The sequence below is a fragment of the Felis catus genome, chromosome A1, assembly GCF_018350175.1.
Source record: "Felis catus isolate Fca126 chromosome A1, F.catus_Fca126_mat1.0, whole genome shotgun sequence".
In the NCBI taxonomy this organism is placed as follows: Eukaryota; Metazoa; Chordata; class Mammalia; order Carnivora; family Felidae; genus Felis; species Felis catus.
The window spans coordinates 112571682-112591552 of NC_058368.1; the positions used below are offsets into that span (position 1 = coordinate 112571682).

General features: G+C 53.5%; 1 protein-coding gene across 1 annotated transcript; it reads right to left on the reverse strand.

Annotated features, from left to right (window-relative positions):
- Positions 1 to 7301: 7301 nt before the first annotated feature.
- SMIM32 (small integral membrane protein 32) lies at positions 7302 to 8981 on the reverse strand. Its single transcript, XM_045059277.1, has one exon. It carries the CDS (start codon positions 8360 to 8362, stop codon positions 8051 to 8053), a length of 312 nt encoding a protein of 103 aa, XP_044915212.1. The 5' UTR covers positions 8363 to 8981; the 3' UTR covers positions 7302 to 8050.
- Between the last annotated feature and the right edge of the window lie 10890 nt (positions 8982 to 19871).

The window sequence follows — 19871 nt, forward strand, 5'->3', positions numbered from 1 at the left end:
TATTTTATTTTTATTTCATTTTATTTTTTAAAAAATTTTAATGTTTATTTTTGAGAGAGAGAGGGTGTGAGTGGGGGGGAGAGGCAGAGAGAGAGGGAGACACAGAATCCAAAGCAGGCTCCAGGCTCTGAGCTGTCAGCACGGAATCCAATGCAGGGCTTGAACTCCCTGACCGTGAGATAATGACCTGAGCTGAAGTCGGACGCCTAACCAACTGAGCCACCCAGGCGCCTCGAATGTTACTTCATTTTAAATACTATTTTTGTCTGTGCCCCATGCCGAGGGTTTTAACAGTACAGAAAAGGATAAACTAAAAAAACCACAAACCAGTAGCTAATTGGTACACATATACGTGTTGTAGCACGTGTACCCTTCTAACCTGTTGGGGTAGACGCCCTCCATTTCGTCTTCTCCTTTCTTTGGCAAAAATTGAGCTGATTGTGAACAGAGCTATATTTCCTTTTTTGAAAGAATTCTCAGAAGTTGGTTCGAGAGTGTTTCTTGGAGTTGATATGCCCAAGAGAATATTGTCCTCTCTTAACTGTCTTCTTTTGTTGAATGGCAGACTTTTTGCAAAATGTACAACATCAAGCCTAGCTATCCAGGTATTTTAATGAGATTGCTGAGCTGACCAGGCCAATTGGGATTCGAAACAGCCTGTCAGAAAGAAGGAAGATAAGACCTTGGGAGTTTGGGAGAAAGAACAAGTTTTTCATTCATTGCATTTGTCACCATCTAACATACTGCTGATTTTATCTCTTTACCGTGTTTAGAGACTGTCTCATCTCATGGAAATAGAAGCTGTCTGAGGCCAGGCCTGTGTCCCCACTGTTAGGGCAGTTCTTGACAAATTCTAAGCCTCCAGTATTTGTGGAATGAATGAGAATACAGAGTAAGCTATGATTTCTCATAGTAGAATTCATCTTTTCAATTATGTAATGTGATCTCAGTTGAATGGTTTATAGCTCAGCACTAAGTATTTTAATTGTAATTAAACATTTTTAAGTGTTTTATTTATTTTTGAGGGCGGGGAGAGAGAGAGAACGCCCAAGTGGGGGAGGGGCAGAGAGAAGGGGACAGAGGATCTGAAATGGGCTCTGTGCTGACAGCAGAGAGCCTCATGGGGGCTCAGACTCAAAAACTGGGAGATCATGACCTGAGCTTAAGTCAAACTATTAACCGAGCCACCCAGGCACCCCTAAATATCAGATCTCTTATTTGCAGGCCTCATTGGAGACTCAGAAATTTTAAGACCAATATCTCTTCTTTCTCCTTGAACTTTGAGATCTTTGCCCCAAAGTTATCAGGTTCCCGGAATCGTTGGTTAGAGAAACTACAAAACTAACGCTGTTATTGGAGCTTTACCCTGTTGGCACTTAGTATTTCCCACAGAAAGTCGAAGGGCACAGTTTACTTGATGTGTTTGACCAGAGAAATAACCAAGAAGTGCTTTTATGTTTCGTGGCTTGTGAGGGTGGCAGTGTTACGAACCCTGTAGCTTGATTTTAGCACCCTCGTTTAGATCTCATAATAGCACCCCCAGTTGTTGTGCATGAGGGACAGGCCTTTAACTGCATTTGGGTCGGGTACCACAAGTAACACCTTTGAGAGACAGCGCATAGTGACCATATTTGTACTTCCGAATACAAGATTAATTTTGCTGAAGGGTATATGTGGGATTGTAGGCAGTAAAAAAGCACAGAGGAGTTCAAAGGGCTGTCCCAGCATCTGTTAGTAAGATTAATGATAAACACTCCCCAAATGCATTTTCTTCACATGAAATTCTTTAAATTTTACAGAGTTGGCTTCAGCCAAAGTAGAGCAGTGAGGGGGAAGATGGTGAATACAAACCAGCTAGTTACGTATAAATGGTATACGTAAAGATCTGCAGACTGCAGAGATCTTCATACGAAAACAAAGGTATTTTCCTTTTATTGTCTGTTTAATAAACTGCCGGAAGTTAACCAGTACCCATCCTCCCCCTCCTCAATTACGGAGCACTGTGTCCAACTGCAAACCACACTTCCCAGCCTCCCTTTCAGCTAGCTGATGGTCACGTGACTAAGGATAGGTGCAGAAATAGGTGCCATTCAGTGCCGTGCTCCCAAGGGGAATGTTCTCCTTGGCCCTTTCCCGTTCCCAATGGCTAGGATGCAGATATGGTGGCAGGAGCTAGAGAAGCCACCTTGAGATGGACACTGAAGCCAAGGGGTGAGGATGACACAATTGTTCTCCTGGAAAGTTACATGAAAAACTTAAGGGTGGGGATTGTCCTTTGTTATGACAGTTCAGACGGTACATACTGCTTGCTCATTCACTTACTCTCACCAGATCCTCCCCGAGTGCTTACTACAAGTCGAGCTTTACGCCAGGCAGTGCGGTAGAGCTGTGGCAAGAGAGTCCGCTGTCGCATGGGAGGCAAAGCTATAACATAGTTGAGTGTTTTTGACCCCTATCTGGTTAGGGTTATCGGATCAGTTTGGAAGGTGGAGAAGAAGCAGCAATGAAGAATGAAGGAGACTTTACAAAAAAGACTGCGCCTATTTTTTTTTTTTTTAATGTCTCTATTTTTGTTCTGGCTTTGAGCATTTCACCAGGTGGTTTGCTTATTCATTTGAGTAACATTAGATGTCAGGTGTAGGGTAAACTGAATAAAACCAGAGTTCTTTCCTTCAAGGATCTTCATTCTGGTCGATGGAGACATAAAACAAGAACAATGAAATATATAGAGCAGTGGGAAGTTCTAAGGAGAAAATGGAGGAAAAGGAGCTTTGAAACATCTAGGGTTGGGCAAGGTAGCTCAGGTTTCAGATCAAGGATCCGGGGACGGTCTCATTGAGAAGGAAATCTTTGATAAAGTTCACGAAGAGGTGAGGAACTCAATGTGTGAAGCAGCGATTTAATTGATTCTTAGTCAAGACAATCCAGAAAGCATGAATGATCCTACAAAGTAGCTCTCCACTTCCCTGCAGGCAAAGGAGTGATTCAAGTAGAAATAGCTAAGGGTACAAACTTAAATTGCATGTTCTTTAGTCTCTGCGGGAGACCCAGTAATAACTGTGGTGTTACATAGATGGAGACAGGAGATGTCAGTTGCTCACAATTTTGTGGATTACCACCTCCAGGAAACTGGCCACTTGAAGGGCCAATCAATAAGGAGAGTTTCAACTCAATATTTTATCTGGTACAAGTTTAGTTTAAGGCTGAAAATGAAAGGCAAAGGGTTCAGGTGAAGAGCCCACAGGCAAATTTACCTGCTAGCTCTGTCTTTCCACTGTAATTCATTCAACAAAGACTCATCGTCCATTTTGTGTTTAACACTATGCTAGGCATTGGGAAGGCAGCAGTGAATACGGTGGATGTTGTCTCTGACCTCATACAACTTACTTGGTAGCAGGGAGAGAGGCATTAGGCTCCAAATTACACAGTTATTTAATAGCTATGATAAGGGAGCTGATTGATAAGGGAGCTGACTGGGGCCTATGAATGAAGGGAACTGATCTTCTCTGAGAACTCAGGCAAGTCCTTTTGAAGGAGAGATGTTTAAGTTACTCCTGGAGGATAAGAAGGCATTCGCCAGATGAGGGAGGGGAGACAAATAGCTCAGGCAGGGAGACCCTAGGGGTTAAAAGTACAAAAGAGTATGAAGAAATGAGGCTGCAGTGGTTGGGCAGGGGGGGTGGGGGGAAGGGCAGATGGTGCTGGGTCTTGTAGGCCAAGATTAGGGCTTTGTGGCAAATCCTGAGGGCAAAGAGAAGCCACTGGAGTGTAAGCTGGGGCCTGAGGCAGACATTGGGCTCAGATGTTGCTCTGATCGGAGAGGGGAAAAAAATGAATGTTGGGCTTCAAATTTGGGTGGCGATGGTGGAGATGGAGGGGATAGATGGAGTGGGCTGGTTTGTGGAAGGTGGTAGACTGCATGTGGGAAGATGAAGAGTTTGGGGTCAAGAAGGACCACTGTGGCTTTCACTTCGGGCAGCCAGGTGCTGGTGCAATTTACTGAGATGGAGAAGACTGAAGGAAGATCTAATGTTTATAGAAAGATGACGAGTTTCAGAGCTTGAGGTTCCCTGTGAGCTGTCCAAATGAAGATAATCGAATGGGCTCAGGGACAGGTCTGGAGCGAGTCATTTGAAAAGCACCTGAAGCCATCAGAGTGGAGGAGCTAGTTTAGTGAGAATGTGCAGAGAGAGAAAAGACCAGGGACAGCTGCCTTCCTGCTCTGGGCACACCTGCCAGAAAGGGGCAGGCTCCTTTACCAGTTGGCAATAGCATGTCCCATTTGAAGAACTTCAAGTCACCGAGGAAGAGCAGTTGCTGTTAGTGCTGCTGCGAACACTTCTGAAATGGTCATCCTGGTTAATGATCAGAACAGCTCGCCTTCAGAGCACTTCCTGCATGTCAAACATGACCTCGGGATGTCTCATGCGATGTTGAAAATCCTCTGCGGCAGGTCCTGTTATTATCTCCATCTTACAGGTGAGGAAAGCGAGGCTCCCGGAAATCCAGAAACACGATCCAGGCGTAGCATGGATGGCCACGGTCAGGTTACCTAGTGCCAGGGCTAAAGCTCTTAGTCACTGCCCTATGCTGCTTCTCCCTGGTCCCTGGCATCTGCAGGCACCTTCCCTAATTTCCAACCTACCTCCCCCTAAGCCCCCATCTGAAACCTGTGCTCAGCCCTCTTGTCTGCTCCCAGTGGCTGGTTATGGGCAGAGCGGCCCAAATGCCTATGCCATGGGTCCCGTTCATATTTCTAGCCTGCCAGGTCCAGCTCTCCAGAGGTGGCTCCAAGACTTCACGGGACTGATGGAAGAGCAAAGGGCAGAAGGATGTGTGCATACAGACTTACCGCCCTGCTATCTATCCATCTAAATGTCCAATTGCCGCATTGTAGTGCACTTACCCTGCGTATCAATAGAGGGCAGACATGAACTCAGCCACATCCCTGCTTTCCAGGGGAGAATGTGGGGCTAGGCCCATTACTGCTCAACCAGTCTATCTCTAGCCTAGAGAAGCGAATGAAATTATTCAGGGTCACAGTGCTGGCAAAAGCAGAGCCCCAGTCCAGTCCCTCTCACCAACCCTGCCTGGTTTCTAGATTCGATCTCTACATAGGCCCAGTTACCTAAGAGTTTATTTCAAAAGTATCTGTGTAGGGGCGCCTGGGTGGCTCAGTCCATCAAGTGCCTGACTTTGACTCAGGTCGTGAACTCTGTGGGGCTCAATCTGTGGGTTTGAGCCCCGCGTGGGCCTCTGCTGACAGCTCAGAGCCTGGAGCCTGTCTCAGGTTCTGAGTCTCCCTGTCTCTCTGCCCCTCCCCTAATTGTGCTCGCTGTCTCTCTCTCTCTCTCAAAAATAAATAAACATTAAAAAAAAAGTGCCTGTGTAGTTGAAGTGGCCAGGCCATTGATTTAGGTGGCAAAACCAGTGCAAGGCAGCAGACAGAGATACTTTGCCAGCTGTCTCCGTCTTCGTTAGCACTTCTCAGCTTTAACCTCTGGAGGCCTTGGGCCTGTATTGTATCAAGGGATCCCAAGCGCCTCGTGGGATCTCTCTGGCTGTAGCCGTTGCTGGCCCGGGAAGCTTAGGCAGCCTCTAAGCCAGTCATCCACTCCTATTTTCCCTTGCAGGGACCAGCCTTTGCACTGGTGTGGTCACAGTAGACAGTGAGCCCTAGTGAGAGCACATCCTGTTTTGGGTTCAGCTTCACCTTTCGGCACTGCCACCTCGAGCCTGAGGCTCAGAGGACGAGCTAACGTCTGGATGCTAGCTGGCGTGTTCACGTTTGTTAGCACATTTCATTTTCAACCCTGCAGAGCTAGGTGAAAGAGCACCCATTTCACACATGAGGAAACAGGCCGAAATAGATTAAATGATGTGCGTGGAGTCCCACGGCCAGCGAACAGAGGAGCTGGGATTTCAAGACGCTCAGACTCCAGAGCTTGTGCTCTGACTACTTTGCATACTGCCTTTAGATGTATCCATTGGGAGATGTGGAGAAGGAGTACTCTGTCTCTTTACAGTCTCCTCCCCCTCCCAGTCCCCCACATCACAGCTAAAAAAGGGGTTCCTCTTATCAGCTGGGCTCCACTTCAGGATGCCAGTCAGGGGCCCTCATATTTCCTTACATTTATTCCATTTAATCTTCTCTGCAACCAAGGGTCATGCAGATTAGCCGGGTTACCATTACTGTAGGCTGGAGAGGTTTGGCTACATTTCCAAAGACCTCACTAAAATGTTCTGTGAGGTTTTCACAGAATTAGCACCATCAGGGGGTGGTTGGGTTAGCATTCCAAGACGTGGTTAATCCAGGTGAGACCCTGTCTACAGCTCGTGTGTCCTGCTTCCTGGATAGGGGCCAGGAGGGAATCTTGGGCGCTCACTGGCCTAGGACTGTGGCCCTCGCAAATCTCCCCTACCCCCTCATCCCCCCCAGCTTGGGTCCTTAGACATCAGTCACAAACGGTGTGCGGAATTGTGTGCCTGTCTGCATTTTGCCTGATGCAACATCCTAGCGTTCTTCAGGTTCTCAAAACCCGAGTGACCCCCCCCCCCCCACAATGGTTTAGCTCTACTGAATCAGATAACCTACCAAATCTATTTTTAGTGAAACATTCTCTAAGCTCTAGTGCCCCTACTGAGCCAGGTACCTCCTGAAACTATTTTAAACCCCCATAAAGTAGACTCCCTAGAATTAGGTTAACTTTGAAAATGGCCAAGGTTATCACAAATCTTTCTGTTCCCTCTCAGGGTCTTTCTAATCACCTCCTCACAGCTGGCTCTTTTCATCCATTGCTCCCCGCACCCGCCCTCCCCCCAACCCCGTGTTCTCCAGCGCTGGCCCCGCCTACTGTGGGAAGAAGCCGTGAGCAGCTGATCCCATTGCTGGACCCTCAGGCCCTTCCATCACCACATGGTGCTGGTCTACAACTGGCTCTTAGAAGGGTTCAGGTCCAAAAGGCTCTGAGAGCAAAAGAGAGGGCCAGGTGGAAGCAACTGCCCTGTAGAGAAGGTCTCCATGGAGCCTTTACAGGGAATTTTTTCTGCAGATAAGGCAGCAATTCCTTTTTTTTTTTTTTTTTTTTTTTTTTTTTGAGAGGGGCTCTGAGAAAACACTTCGCAGAACAACTACCTGATTGACGCTGAGTAAAAGCTAGAGAGGAGAAAGTATCATTAAAACTGATCTGGCTCACTGCGAAGTAGGAGGCAGATTGAGCTTGAGTGTTGCCCGCTAGCTCTGCCCTTAACCCCCTTTCCAAAGTGGCGCGACCAATGACCAGAGCGTACTCAGCACTGGGTCCAATTCGGTGAGGTTTTATTGTACAAATGTGGTCCCTAGAGAGGCGGGACGCGGATCTCCGACCACAGGGTGCTGCAGGTGCGACCCTGTGCCTCTAGACTAGCTTCCCCTCCCGTGCCCACAAAGAAAACTGAACCCTTGGACCTGAGCGAGACCTACTTAAAGTCAGCATCCCCTCACTTCCCCGAGGGGACGCAGCCCCCAAAGGCCATTATTTGCAAGTCCGGCTGGGTTCACTCTCGGATTCCCGGGGGACTGGGGTCCTCGGTGGCGAGGGGTGGAAGAGGCGGTAGCAGCCGCGTGAAGACAGCCACCCGGCCAGGGAGTCTGGATTAGGCAGCCCCCCTGGCTAGTTACGTTCTCGCCGAGCCATGCCTGCCCCTCCGTTGTGCAAAGTAAGGGAGTCAGCAGGCGGTGGGGAAGGCTCCTGCGTCTGGGCTGGCGCGCCGTCTTCCAGGAAGGCACCCCGGCTAGACCCGCTGTCCGGGGAGGGGGAAGAGACTCCTCCAGGGGATCAGAACCTTGGAAGCCCGCGGCTGTTGGGATCGGGACCCTACGCAGCCCGCGAAGCCTCCGACTCCCTTTACGCCCGCCTTGCCGCTCGAGGTCGTAAAGGGTCTTTGGATCAGGGCGCGGCGTGCCCAGGGGCCAGCGACCCCCGGCGTCGGGCTCGCCCTGCCCCGCTCCTACCGGCGGCCAGGGGTGAGACCGGGACACTGCGCCGGCCGGCTCTGGCTCACCCCGCAGCTACACCGGCCGCGACTTCCAGGGCGCGCGGGCGTCGCGCAGCGAGCGGTCGTGGGGCAGCGCGGCGAAGGCCGAGTGGCGCAGCTGGCAGCCTATGAAGAGGACGACGAGCGCCACAGACAGCAGCAGCAAGAAGAAGAGCAGCAGGTAGGTGGGCAGGTCGGGCTTTGTGGCCGCGCCGTCCCGCATGCCGCGCGCCGTGGCCAGCTCCAGCGGCAAAGCGCCCTCTGCCTTGACCGTGGCCGCCAGGGCCAGCGCGCCGCCTCCAGCCGCCTCCGGGCCGGCCGTGGCGTTGAACACGTCGCCGTACATGACCCGCGAGGCCGCCGACCCCGACCGGGCCGCCTCACTTGGTGTCGCGCGGACCAGCGCCTCCGGGCGCCTCCATGGCGCGCCCCTCCCGCCCTGCTGCGCGCACCTGACCGGGAGCCGGTGCCTTCGGGTCAGCCGGGGCCGCGCCGCTCCCTCGCCTCCGCGCTCAGCTGCCGTCCCTGCGGGTCGCAGCCGGGCGGCCCCAAGTGCGCGACCCTCGGGCTTTCCCTGTGTCCTGCCGTCGCCACCCGCGGTGCCCAATCACCCGGCTTGCGGTTTTGCAGCCGCGCTCTCGGCTCCGGCCCCCAGCTCTGCTGAGCTCCGGGCTCTGGGCTCCCCCAGGCTGCAGCGGCAGCGGGAGGCGCCCGGGGAGTGCGGCCACAGCTCGGGTGCTTGCTCGGCGCCGGGACGCCAGGTGCACCGAGGGCGGGTGGCGGGGAGTCCTCCGGCGCCGCCGCGGCTGCTGCGTCTCGGAGCAGGCGGTCCTGCAGCCGCGAGTCCCTGTTCAGATGTCCGGTGTGCGGCGAGTCTGTCCCCACTCGCTTTGGCTGCTTCGCTCCTGTCTTCAGCAGGAGACTGCGCTCCGAGGCGGCTCTGAGCGCGCTCAGGTCCCGGGCGGGGGACGGGAAGGGGGGGGGGGGCGGGACTGACAGCGGCTGCCCCCGGGGAGCGGCTGCCAACCAATGAGGGCGAGAGGGGACACGCTGCTACTGCCCCGGCCCGGCCTCACATCACTTACGGCCAGAGGGACACACAGAGAGAGGGAGGGAGGAAAAACAGGGTCACGGAAAGACTGACGGGCAAAGAAACGGTTACAGACCTGTGAACAGAGACACGCGCAAAACAGACTTGTGGACAGCAGACCGACTCAGAGGCAGGGCGCGGCTGGACGTGGACACCTGCTTTCGTTCTCCTCGATATCCTCCCTCCCGGTGAGGCCGGGTGGGCGCGGAGCCCCACTGGCTGCTGGGTAGCGCAGGCAGGGCACACTGCCTCTGGGGGAGGCCCCGGGCGGTGGCAGAGGCGCTCCGAGACTAGTTGGGACTGGTTGCATGGGCCCAGGCGCCTCTCTAGCTGTGCCCTGGGGGCACATGTGCCCCCCCCTCCCGAACTGTGAGCCAGCTCTGCTCTGGCACAGGGGGGCAGAGGAGGCTGTGATAGTGGAGATGGCCCACCTGCCCTTGCCATTCCAGGCAAAGGCTTGGTGGCCAGAACAGAAGTGAGCAGTCAGGGGGACTGAGGGGTTCTCCTGGTCCAAATTCCTCTCTTCCTTTGAGAAACTGTTCAAGCCCCCGCCCCCCCAGACTAGAATGGGAGGTGTTGCCCTGGCTACGGTAGCCCCTGCACTTCTCTAGAAGCACTGGTCAGCCTGGACTGTCATCGTCCGACAGGACCAGAATTACCGGGAGGCGGGTGAGAGGCCTGGGGCATGAAGCTGTGAAGTTCTGCACCCTAGAGACCTCACCCCTCGCCGTAGTCTCAGCTCTGTTGCCTGGTCACTCCCCCGAGGTTCCCACAGGCTCAGCTAAGTTCATAGCTATGTCTCTCATCCCATCAAGGGGTGCGGTGCATGGGGGAGTTTGGTGAGCACTGGCTGAGTGAACAGGGGGAAAGATGAGTGAGTTAGTCCCCCTCGCCCTCACCGCCCCTCACACCTGGCCGCAGCCACAATACGAGAAACCAGGGTGTGCGAGGCCAATCTTGGCCAGAGCTCATTCCCATAAATCCCATCTCAGCCCGGGAGAAACACCTCCGCAACCTCTTTGTCTGACATCGAAACTGTGGCCCCAAGTCCCGACTCTACACGGTATTTAACTGCTTGCTGAGCGAGGCCTCCGGCTCGGAGTGCTTCCCTCTTAGTCGCCTGCCTCCCCCCCCCCCCCCCCCCCCGGGGCCAGGAGGTGGATGTGTGTGGGATGGAGGGGACAGCAGGACCTGGCAGGATGCAGCACCGCCTCTTCTGCCCAGGGTTCTGAGGAGCTGCCCAGTGTCCTCCTAGGGTGTAGACGCTGAGCCCTGATGCCCGACTGATGCTTCTTGGGTCAACCCCTCATTCTCCAGATGGGAAAGCTGGCTCTGAGGGGAGCGGGGTTTACCCACGTCAGCACAGGACGGCCACCACAAGAAAGTGAGGCAGTAGCTGTGCAAGTGGGCGACTCCGGTGAGGGGAGGTTTCCCCTCTCTTGGAAGGCCTGACCTATTTTGGACAGCATTTTTCTCAGGCAGCAGGGTCCCAGGGGACATTATGTGAACTCAGAACAGGCTTCCTCACTGACGCTGTCAGCCAGGGGGAGGGAGAGCGTGTGGGTTGAATGGAAGAGATTTTATCCAGGTGAAGCCACTGCTGTCTTATTTCCCTGGGTCTCGGTGAGGCTTGAATTGCAGGGCTGGAGTAGTTGGGTTTGGGATTTTGCCCGGAATTTCGTCTTTGCCTCTGTTCGGGGGGGGGGGGGGGGTAGCAAGGCCCTGCTGTCTCTACTTCCTCTCTGCCCCACGCGTGAGATCAGGTCAGACACGAGGCGAGGGCAGGAAGTCTGGGCGGCTCAGTGGAGAGGTCCTAAGTAGAGTCTAGGGCAGGCTCCAGCCCTTTGGGCTGTAAGATGAGGGTTTATGGTAGGTGATTTCTGGTCCTGCTCTGGCAACACGCTGTGAGCATCCAGGAAGCCAGCATGGAGCAGGGGAGTCCGCCAAGGGTTTGGTGTGGATGGAGCCTCTCTGCGGTACCGCTGCTCTCGATGGGGGGAGGGGAAATCCCTGAACCTGGGGTCCCCGACACGCTCATTCCTTCCCCACAGCTGCTGCTTTTCAGCATCATATTGCATTTTGCAAGGGCTTGCAGGCTGTGGGTGGTGGGGCTGAGGCTTGAACCTGGGCAGCCAGACTTCACTTCACCACGCACTTCGCCCCTACCGTGACCGCCTCCGAGGGCAGAGCGGTGCCGGTAGCTGCCGTTCACGGACGTCTCCCCACAGGCCGAGCTCCGGCTTGGGCTTCAGTGTGATCTTTCTCCTCACAGGGACCTGGAAGACAGGTACTGTTGCATCCCACTGTTTCCCTAAGGAGGAAGCTGCCACTTCTAGAAGTGACACCATGTGCCAAGGCCATACAGCTGGGTCAGGATGCAAGGGAGCCGACATTCTGTAGCCTGTACTTGTCCCCTCTTTAAAAAAATTTTTTTAAACACTTATTTATTTTTGAGGGAGACAGAGACAGAGACAGAGTGTGAGCAGGGGGAGGGCAGAGAGAGAGGGAGGCACAGAATCCGAAGCAGGCTCCGGACTCTGAGCTGTCAGCACAGAGCCCGATGTGGGGCTCGGATTCACAAACCATGAGATCATGACCTGAGCCGAAGTCAGACACCCAAGTGACTAAGCCACCCAGGCGCCCCGTCTACTCGGTCTTAGGCTACTTCTAATGAGAAACTCAGCAAAAAAGCATGTGGTCAAACTGCCTTGCCTTTTGGTAAAGTTGGAGAAGGCATCTTGCCCTTTTTTGGGGGTCTTTTGGTCTCGAAGTGGGGAGGGCACTGTTTCTTTTCCAAAAGATGTTCAGAGCCCTGGGAGGGCAGTCACGTTCCCCGAACGTCCCCGGACAGGAAATTAAACAAGGCTGATGCTGAGTAAATGCAGAGATGAAGTTTACACAGCTTGTTACACAAGCCAGAGCGACCTTCCATTAAGGGAGCTTTGTGTACCCATACATTTAAGTCTCGGAAAAGATCATAAAGGGGATCCGAGTTGGCTTTGACAGGCAGAGGTGGCAGGGCCGGGACCCCAGAGCGACCTCTTCCCATTACGTGGTCGCTGAGTGACACACGTGTCCGCCCCTCTGGCCTGTCTGGGGAGGGACCAAGGCAGGCGAGGCAAGGGTGCCTTTCCGGCCACGATAGAGCCATTTGGCAGCTGCTTAATGGAAACTTGGGAGCCTGGGAGCATTAGAGCCCCAGGATTTCATCAACTGTGCTGAGCGGCCTGTGGCGCTTGGGGAAGCTATTTCTGTTTCTTCTGCATGTGAAGGGAATTATTATTAAACCACTCAGCGGCACCGAGAGGCGGGGGTGAAGGTCAGGGGTGAAATGTTGCTGTCTGGGGTTTGTTGCTGCTGGGATGGTTTTTGGTGTGTGTTGTGTGCTGTGATGGCTGTGGAGTGTTCCTCCGCGAATGCTGATGATACCCTTGCTTGCAGACCTTTTCATTTGAACCATCGCCCCCTGGGCAGTGCTTTCCATTTGTTTGTCTGTTTGTTTACAGATGGCTTTGGCAACCACGGTGCCTAGCGGATTAAGGTTGCATTTTAGAAGGACCGTTTTTTGAGAACTAAATAGCAAGTAGGCTAAGCGCAGCTCTTGAAAGGAAGCACTTTTCCAAGTGGAAAGTGGCTTGGGGCACGGTCAGGCCTGGCCCCGCATGGGGTTGCCGTCTGGTCTGTGGGGAGGAATACTTGGGGGAAAGGACCGGGTGTGCGTGCGCGTGAGGCCGGCTGCAAAGAGAACGCTCCCAGACGCCCTTCTCCCAGAAAGGGGGTCTCAACCGCTGTCCTCTGATGCCGGGGGCCTGCGGGTTCTTTTGTGGGATGACGGGATGGAGAGAGTCAGTGACAAAGATCCATAGGGCTGGCTGGGGTTGTGGCCAGGGACACCCAGAAGACGGTGCCAGTCTGGATCTGCAGGTGGTGGGTGCCTCTGACTCTTGGTGGACCACATGTTGGACAAAGTCTCACTGGTTCATGCCTTGATATCCAATAACCTGTGACCTCATCTGCTCATCTGGGTCCCTTTAGCTGAGCAGACCCCAGGGACACTAAGCTTCCAGGGCTGCTGAGACTGACGGTGACCGGTTGCCGCCCCCTCGGCTGGATCACCTAGGCTTTTCTGGGAAGGACAGAGGTTTGCATGATGGCGAAGCTGCATTCCTCCTGCTGCCTGGACCCGGCCGGTGCAGGTGGCGTGGAGTCACAGTGGGGTCGCTGCATGCTGAGGAACAGGCCACCATCGTGGCCAAGAATGGGAAGTAGGCCAAAGCTGTGATAGAGCCAGCATGTACCAAAAGGAGCATCAGGGCTGGGAACAGGGCTGGTGTTTGGAATCCATAGCCAGGCTCAGGGGCACCTGGGAATCTGGCTGGGTCCTCTGGTCTTGCCCCTGTATTTCCAGGGGGAGGTAGTGCCCGGTTTGTGAGTTTATGCTGGGGAGAGATTGGGCACCAGAGCGGGTGCCTCAGGCCCAGAAGTAGAGACAGGCAGCAAGGAGACCCCTTCTCAAAGGAGAAGGTCTGTTCGGTCCATTAAGAGGCCCCCCAACCCACCTCTTCTGTGGCAGTGAGGGAGAACTACTTCATGGAAAGATCTGGAACTCGGTGGTGAGGCCAGGGCACAAGAATTCATTCGGGAAGAGCTGGTTCTTTTCTAGAATTGTGTTTCCTAAGATTGAGTATGAGTACATCAGATGAGACGCAGTATCATTTTGGATAGCACGTTGGAAAAGCGTGAATCACACGATGCAAGAGTTACTGGCTCTTCATCGCCTTTAATTACTCTGATTGTGGCAAGAAGAAAAATCTACTTGGGCCCTGTGTCAGTTCCGGTTCACCAGGAAGTACCTGGCAGACATTAACTGGTGGAAATGCCAGTGGATTAAAGGTACAGGAGTCAGGGGTGCCTGGTGGCTCAGTCACTTGAGCGTCCAACTCTTCATCTTGCTTTAGGTCATGATCTCGTGGTTTGTGGGTTTGAGCCCCATGTTGGGCTCTGCGCTGACGGTGTGGAGCATGCCTGGGATTTGCTGTCTCCTTGTCTGCCCCTCCCCTGCTCTTTCTCTCTCTCTGAGAATACATAAAATAAATAAGGTACAGGAGAACCTCCTGGGGTCTCTCGGAATGGAGAGGAGGGAGGGACCTGGCAGCCAGAGGCTGAGACTAAAACTGCCTCAGCCAGGCCAGTGGTTGCCTGTCAGGCAAGATGTATACAGATTGGGGCAGGGCTGGGGCTCCGTGGGTGGTCAGGAGTAGAGTCATTTTTCCCCTGCCTGGGCTGGGCTGGGCTGCTGGCCCGCTGCAGAGGGCTGTGGAGGCGTGGAGGCAGAGGCAGGTGCCAGGGGTTGAAGTCCCAGCAAGAGTCACCTCTCCTCAGAAGTCCCCTCTCCTAGCCCTGGCCCTGGCTAACCCTTCCCCTCTCCTGGGTGGGTGAGACCCAGGCAGTCTCCGGCCGTTTACAGCCGGTTTAGACTGTGCGCCTCAGACTCAGAGTCTTCCGAGGCTGAGAGTCACGTCCTTGGGTTTTGGTCCCTGAGTCTGGGCCGAGGTCAGAGTCCAGATACCCTCCCCCCCACAGTCAGTGCCTTGTTTTCGTGGCCAGCAATGTAAGGTCCATGAGTGCCCCAGGCTGCGTGTCACGGCTGGACCTTCTCTCTCTTCTTGCTTTTGGCATTTCCATAGGGACTGCTTCTGCATGGTGGGTGTACAAGCCGCCCCCCCCCACCAGACACTGCCGTCACAGCAGCCTCCTGCCCTTCCCTGTCCTTCTGCAGCCTGTCCTCAGGGGTAGAGCAAGGTTTTGTGGGGCCCTTGTGCATCTTAGGGGCTGTCTTTGAGAATGACAGCACAAAATGAGGTTTTAAAGTATTTACTTAGAAAGAGAAACAATCAAAATAAATTACAAATTTTATTTTTTTAAATGTCTATTTTTGAGAGACAGAGAGAGACTGAGCATGAGTGGAGGAGGAGCAGGGAGAGAGAGAGAGGGAGACGCAGAGTCCGAGGCAGGCTCCAGGCTCTGAGCTGTCAGCACAGAGCCCAATGTGGCCCTCGAACTCACGGACCGCGAGATCATGACCTGAGCTGAATGAAGCTGGACGCTTAACCAACCACCCAGGTGTCCCTAAATTAGAAATTTTCAAAAGCTGACAAAGATCCAAAGCAATTGTGGAAGAACAATCCGGACTGGCTTCTGGCGCCCTACGTTTCCTCGGTTCCCTTCCTTATCTATGTTTCCTGCTACCAGCTGTTTAGGAACACCTCACCCACACCCCTGATCCTGTACCTTCCCGTCCTGGCACGAGTGAGCCCAGAGAGCGGGTGGTGGGCGTGTTCCTGGGAATGACCAGGGTGGTAGAGGGGAGTTGTAGAGGAAGACAGTAGTCTTACCTCATAAAATGCCTTACCTTTGCAAGTTTTACAAAAATGCCTGACCAGGTGAACATGAGCCAGGGCCCGCAAGCTCGAGCTTCGTTGACCTCAAAGGAGACCCACCTCCATCTGTCCTGGGTGCCCGTCCCTGCCAGCACGAGCCCAGATTATCTTCAGGTCACTGCCAGAGTCAACGACTTACAGGGGCTCCCAATGACCTTTGTAAAGTAAAATTCATTCCCTCTTATTTTAATCCTGCTTATAAAAGTAGCGTTTGGTCGTTAGGTGGAAAATACAGACCAGGGTAAAGAAGGAAATAAAAGTCATCTTGGAGGCAAACAGTAACCATTTAGAATTCTCCTCTTCTCCCACCCCCTGCTACGAATTGGACAGGACACTGGTGGTAGAAAGTTGACACATCCAACATCAGTCAGCTCATGGACTCAAGTTATGGCCTTCCCTTCAGTCTGGGTGGTTGTTCTAGAACATTCCTGTTTTCAGCCTCCTTTATTATTTTTACACGGAGCCCTTTAGAGCTCAAATAAGGCCTGGCCGGTAGATGCAGCGCATTTGAGGCCTTGATAAGTGAGATGCTGCCCGCAGCATGTTTGAGGTGGTGGGAAGAGGTGTTTCCATTCTTGCAGACCCAGGTCTGTGAGGCTGAGCGTTCCCAAGAAGAGACAAGCTGAGGGACTGGTCTCCTTCCAACTGGTCAGGGATGCCTGATGTCTGGGGTGTGGGAAACAGGAGGGGCGGGGGGTGCCCCAAAGGAAGGACTGGTAAGGGCCATTGGACTCAACCTTCTGATGGTTCAGGTACAGCTGAGCGGATACCTGGGAGGTACGTGGAGTGTTCCGGAGCACCTGTGGCCTCACGCATGGCTGAGGCCTGCAGCTGTGCAGCTTCAAGAAGCCCTGGGGCTGGGGCCCAACCTGCCCCAGGAAGGGGTGTCACCGGCTCCTGTCATCACTACGTCCTTCTCTCAGCTGCCTACAGAGTGAGCACCCTGGGCGGGCCCTGGGGAGCTGGGCCAGGTGGGGGCGCCACAGCAGGTGCGGGCTTGAGTTCTGCCTCTGGATCCCGCTCCCGAGCTGAGTCCTGCATGGGCCGTGGGCCGTCAGAGGCCTGACCCCTTCCCTGCTCACCTCCTTCCGCAAAGACCAGGCCAAGCCTGCAAACCCGATCCTCCAGAGAAGACTCTCGATGGGTCCCTGGCCGTTGGCCTGGGCCTTCTGCCCACCCTGTCTTCATGGGCACAAATTCTGAAGTCACATCTTAAGTTAATGGGAAGGTGGCAAAGGAGAGATGTCCTTTTGACAACATTCAAGTTTCATGTCCCTCCCCCCACCTATACTTAAAATTATAGGGAAGGAGTTCCATTCTTGCCTAGAAAGAGGGGGGAGAATCCAAATTGACAATATTTGGGATCATATTCCTTTCAGGGTTTGAAATTATGTTTTCTTTCTTTTCCTCAAGGATCTCGTTTTGGTTTTGTTTTTTAAACAACTTGGTTTCTTTCCCATAAAATCATGAGGGGTCCCTATAATTTTAATTCTGGATAAACTCCTCCCTACAGTCCAATTACCCCTGCTCCAAACCTGCCCCTGGCCACTTCCGTCCTGGTCTTCCCTGCACCTCTGTCACTGGGGGTACCATGTGCCCCCACAGGGGAGAGGCGGGGGCCTTCCTGGGCCAGGGCCAAGGCCGTGGGCAGGAGGGACAGAGGGTGCCGGGTAGGAGTGAGAAAGACCTACAGACCAAACAAGCAGCAACTGCTGATGAAAAGATCTGAGAAAATATCCTTTTTGCTCTGCCAGTTCTTGACAGGGAAGGAAGGACAGATATGCCCACGGCCTGATTCATGAGGAAATGTGATTATTTTAAAAAAGTCTTAAGTGAGGGAACTGACGCTGTCCTTTAAGTGGCATTTTAAAACTGAAATTGGAAACCACATTAGCATTGCCATTTTATGCTGAGGCGATAGAAATCTGACCTGCTCTCCTACTGGGTTGGGTTTTCAGGTCAGAATTTGGGATGTCTTCATCCCCACAGGCTTCCTCCGTCCTCTGGGGAGGCACGTGTGGTCCCCGCAAACCCTTGTGGCTCGGAAAGGGGCTCCTGCCACCACCCCCTGAGGAGGCTGCCCTGGGCTCGCTCTGCTGGATGAGGGAAGTGGGCTGAATGACTCCAGTCAGGTGGCTCTTCTTTACGAAAGCCTTTAGGGTCCGTCTCCCCCAGAGATGGCGTGATGTGGATTTTCTCAGCATCTCAACTGGAGCCAAATAGAGAAAACAAGGAGATGCTCGTGGCGGGTGGGGGGGAGGTCAAGGGCATTCTGAGATAGGACCATTCACCATCCAGCCCCACCGAACTCACCCGCCGAGGCGAGAAACGTAATGGCCTACACTGCCCTTACACAGCACCCCCTCCAAGGGGAGCTGAGGGTTGTGGGGCCGTGTGCTCCAGGGACTGGGTCTCAGGTTCTCCTCATGGCGTGGCTTCTCCTCGACCCCCTGCAGACCCACTGGGGGAGTTTTTTTTTTTTAAAGTTTATTTATTTTGAGAGGGAGAGAGAGAGTGAGCATGGGCAGAGAGAGAGGGAGAGAGAGAGAGAGAGAAAGAGAGAGAAAGAGAGAGAAAATCCCAAGCAGGCTCTACACCATCAGTGCAGAACCCGATGCGGAACTCAAACTCACGAACCATGAGATCATGGCCTGAGCTGAAATCAGGAGTCGGAGCCACCCAGGCATCCCTACCTGGGGGAGATTTTTAAATGGAAGTTCTGGCCTTAAACCCAAAGATTCAAATCCGACATTGGAGCTGGGAGTGTGCGTGTGCATGTGTGTGGGTGTGTGTGATATCGTCAGGCATCTCCTGACACCTATGATTCTTTTTTTTTTTTCAACGTTTATTTATTTTTGGGACAGAGAGAGACAGAGCATGAACGGGGGAGGGGCAGAGAGAGAGGGAGACACAGAATCGGAAACAGGCTCCAGGCTCTGAGCCATGAGCCCAGAGCCCGACGCGGGGCTCGAACTCACGGACCGTGAGATCGTGACCTGGCTGAAGTCGGACGCTTAACCGACTGCGCCACCCAGGCGCCCCTGACACCTATGATTCTTGCCTGCAGACGGAGACAACACTCAGCCCGACATGAGAAGCCTCAGGGAAGGGAAAACAGTGCAGGACTCAACTCACAAAGGAGTCAAATGGCTGGCTTTTGAGTTTCACGAGTCTAGACCTGGCTGTAAGGTTTGGAACAAGACATCATGACTAAGGGCAGGGCTGTGCCGGCCACGTATGGTAGCTTTGGGTGAATTACAAAAAGGCGCTTTTCTCCTTGTCAGGGCAGGGCAGGTGGGAGCCTCCTGCCGTATCCTCACCACTCAGGGGCACGTGTTTGTGCAGTGCGTATACCACTCCACCTTACACGGTAGCGCTGTGTAAAGGCAAACGTTCCCATCCTCGACGTCACAGGAGACCTTCCTGCTCTCGGCGCAGGGTGAAGTGGGAAGTTGGTTGGGAGACAAGGAGACCTCTCTGCCTTGAGGGGGGTGGCAGGAACAAGGGATGGTTTTGAGGATCAGGGTACAGAAGGAGATAATAAATACCTTTCTTGGATAGAGCCCCAGGGAGGCAGCTTTCAGAGTATGGATGGCTTGGCTCCCCCTGCCACACCGGGTGCAAGAAGGTAGAATAGTTTCTGCAAACCCACCTCTGTCTACCGGGAAGTGCCAAGGGGCCACAGCTGGTTTCCTCCGGCTCCCACATGGTTTGAAGACAGAAGAAGAGCTTCTGAGCCAGCGTTCCAGGGAGGACGCGCAAGCCGTGTGGAGGCGTCGGAGGATGTCTTCTGGATGGGGGTGAAGGTCGACGCAACAGCACCTTCCAGGACTGACCTTTAGGAAGCCGATAGGACAGCAGGTGCTTGGCGGATGCCAGCGCGGGGAAGGCTGTGTATGGGACGATCGCCCACTTACCAGCAGCCCGCAGAATTTAGCACGGTGTCAGGTGAGTGGGTGTGGGCATCCGGAGCTGAGATCTCTACCACCTCAGAGGAAGAGTGGGGTGGGCTCCTCCCAGAGACTGGCTAATGGAAAAGTAAGGTTACAGTCCTTGTCCACTCGAGCTCGTGGGTGAAGGCTGATATAAATACGCGGAACCAACCACAGGCACCCCCAGTAACTATCTCTGTGCCCTGGGATTAAAGACAATTTTCATTTGCTTCTGAGTGCTGAGGTTTTGGAAAAATTTCTCCAGCGGCTCCGGTTTACTTTTGTAATGAGAATAATAATTTTTTAAAAAGAACGGTATAAAATGAAACAGCAAAAGTCATTTGCTTTTTTATTTCTCTCTCCTCTCTGAGGTCCTTGCTCCTCACGTGCTTC

What these genes read in the sequence shown, in the direction of transcription:
- SMIM32 (XM_045059277.1), bottom strand. Translation starts at nt 8,362, where the DNA reads ATGTACGGCGACGTGTTCAACGCCACGGCCGGCCCGGAGGCGGCTGGA.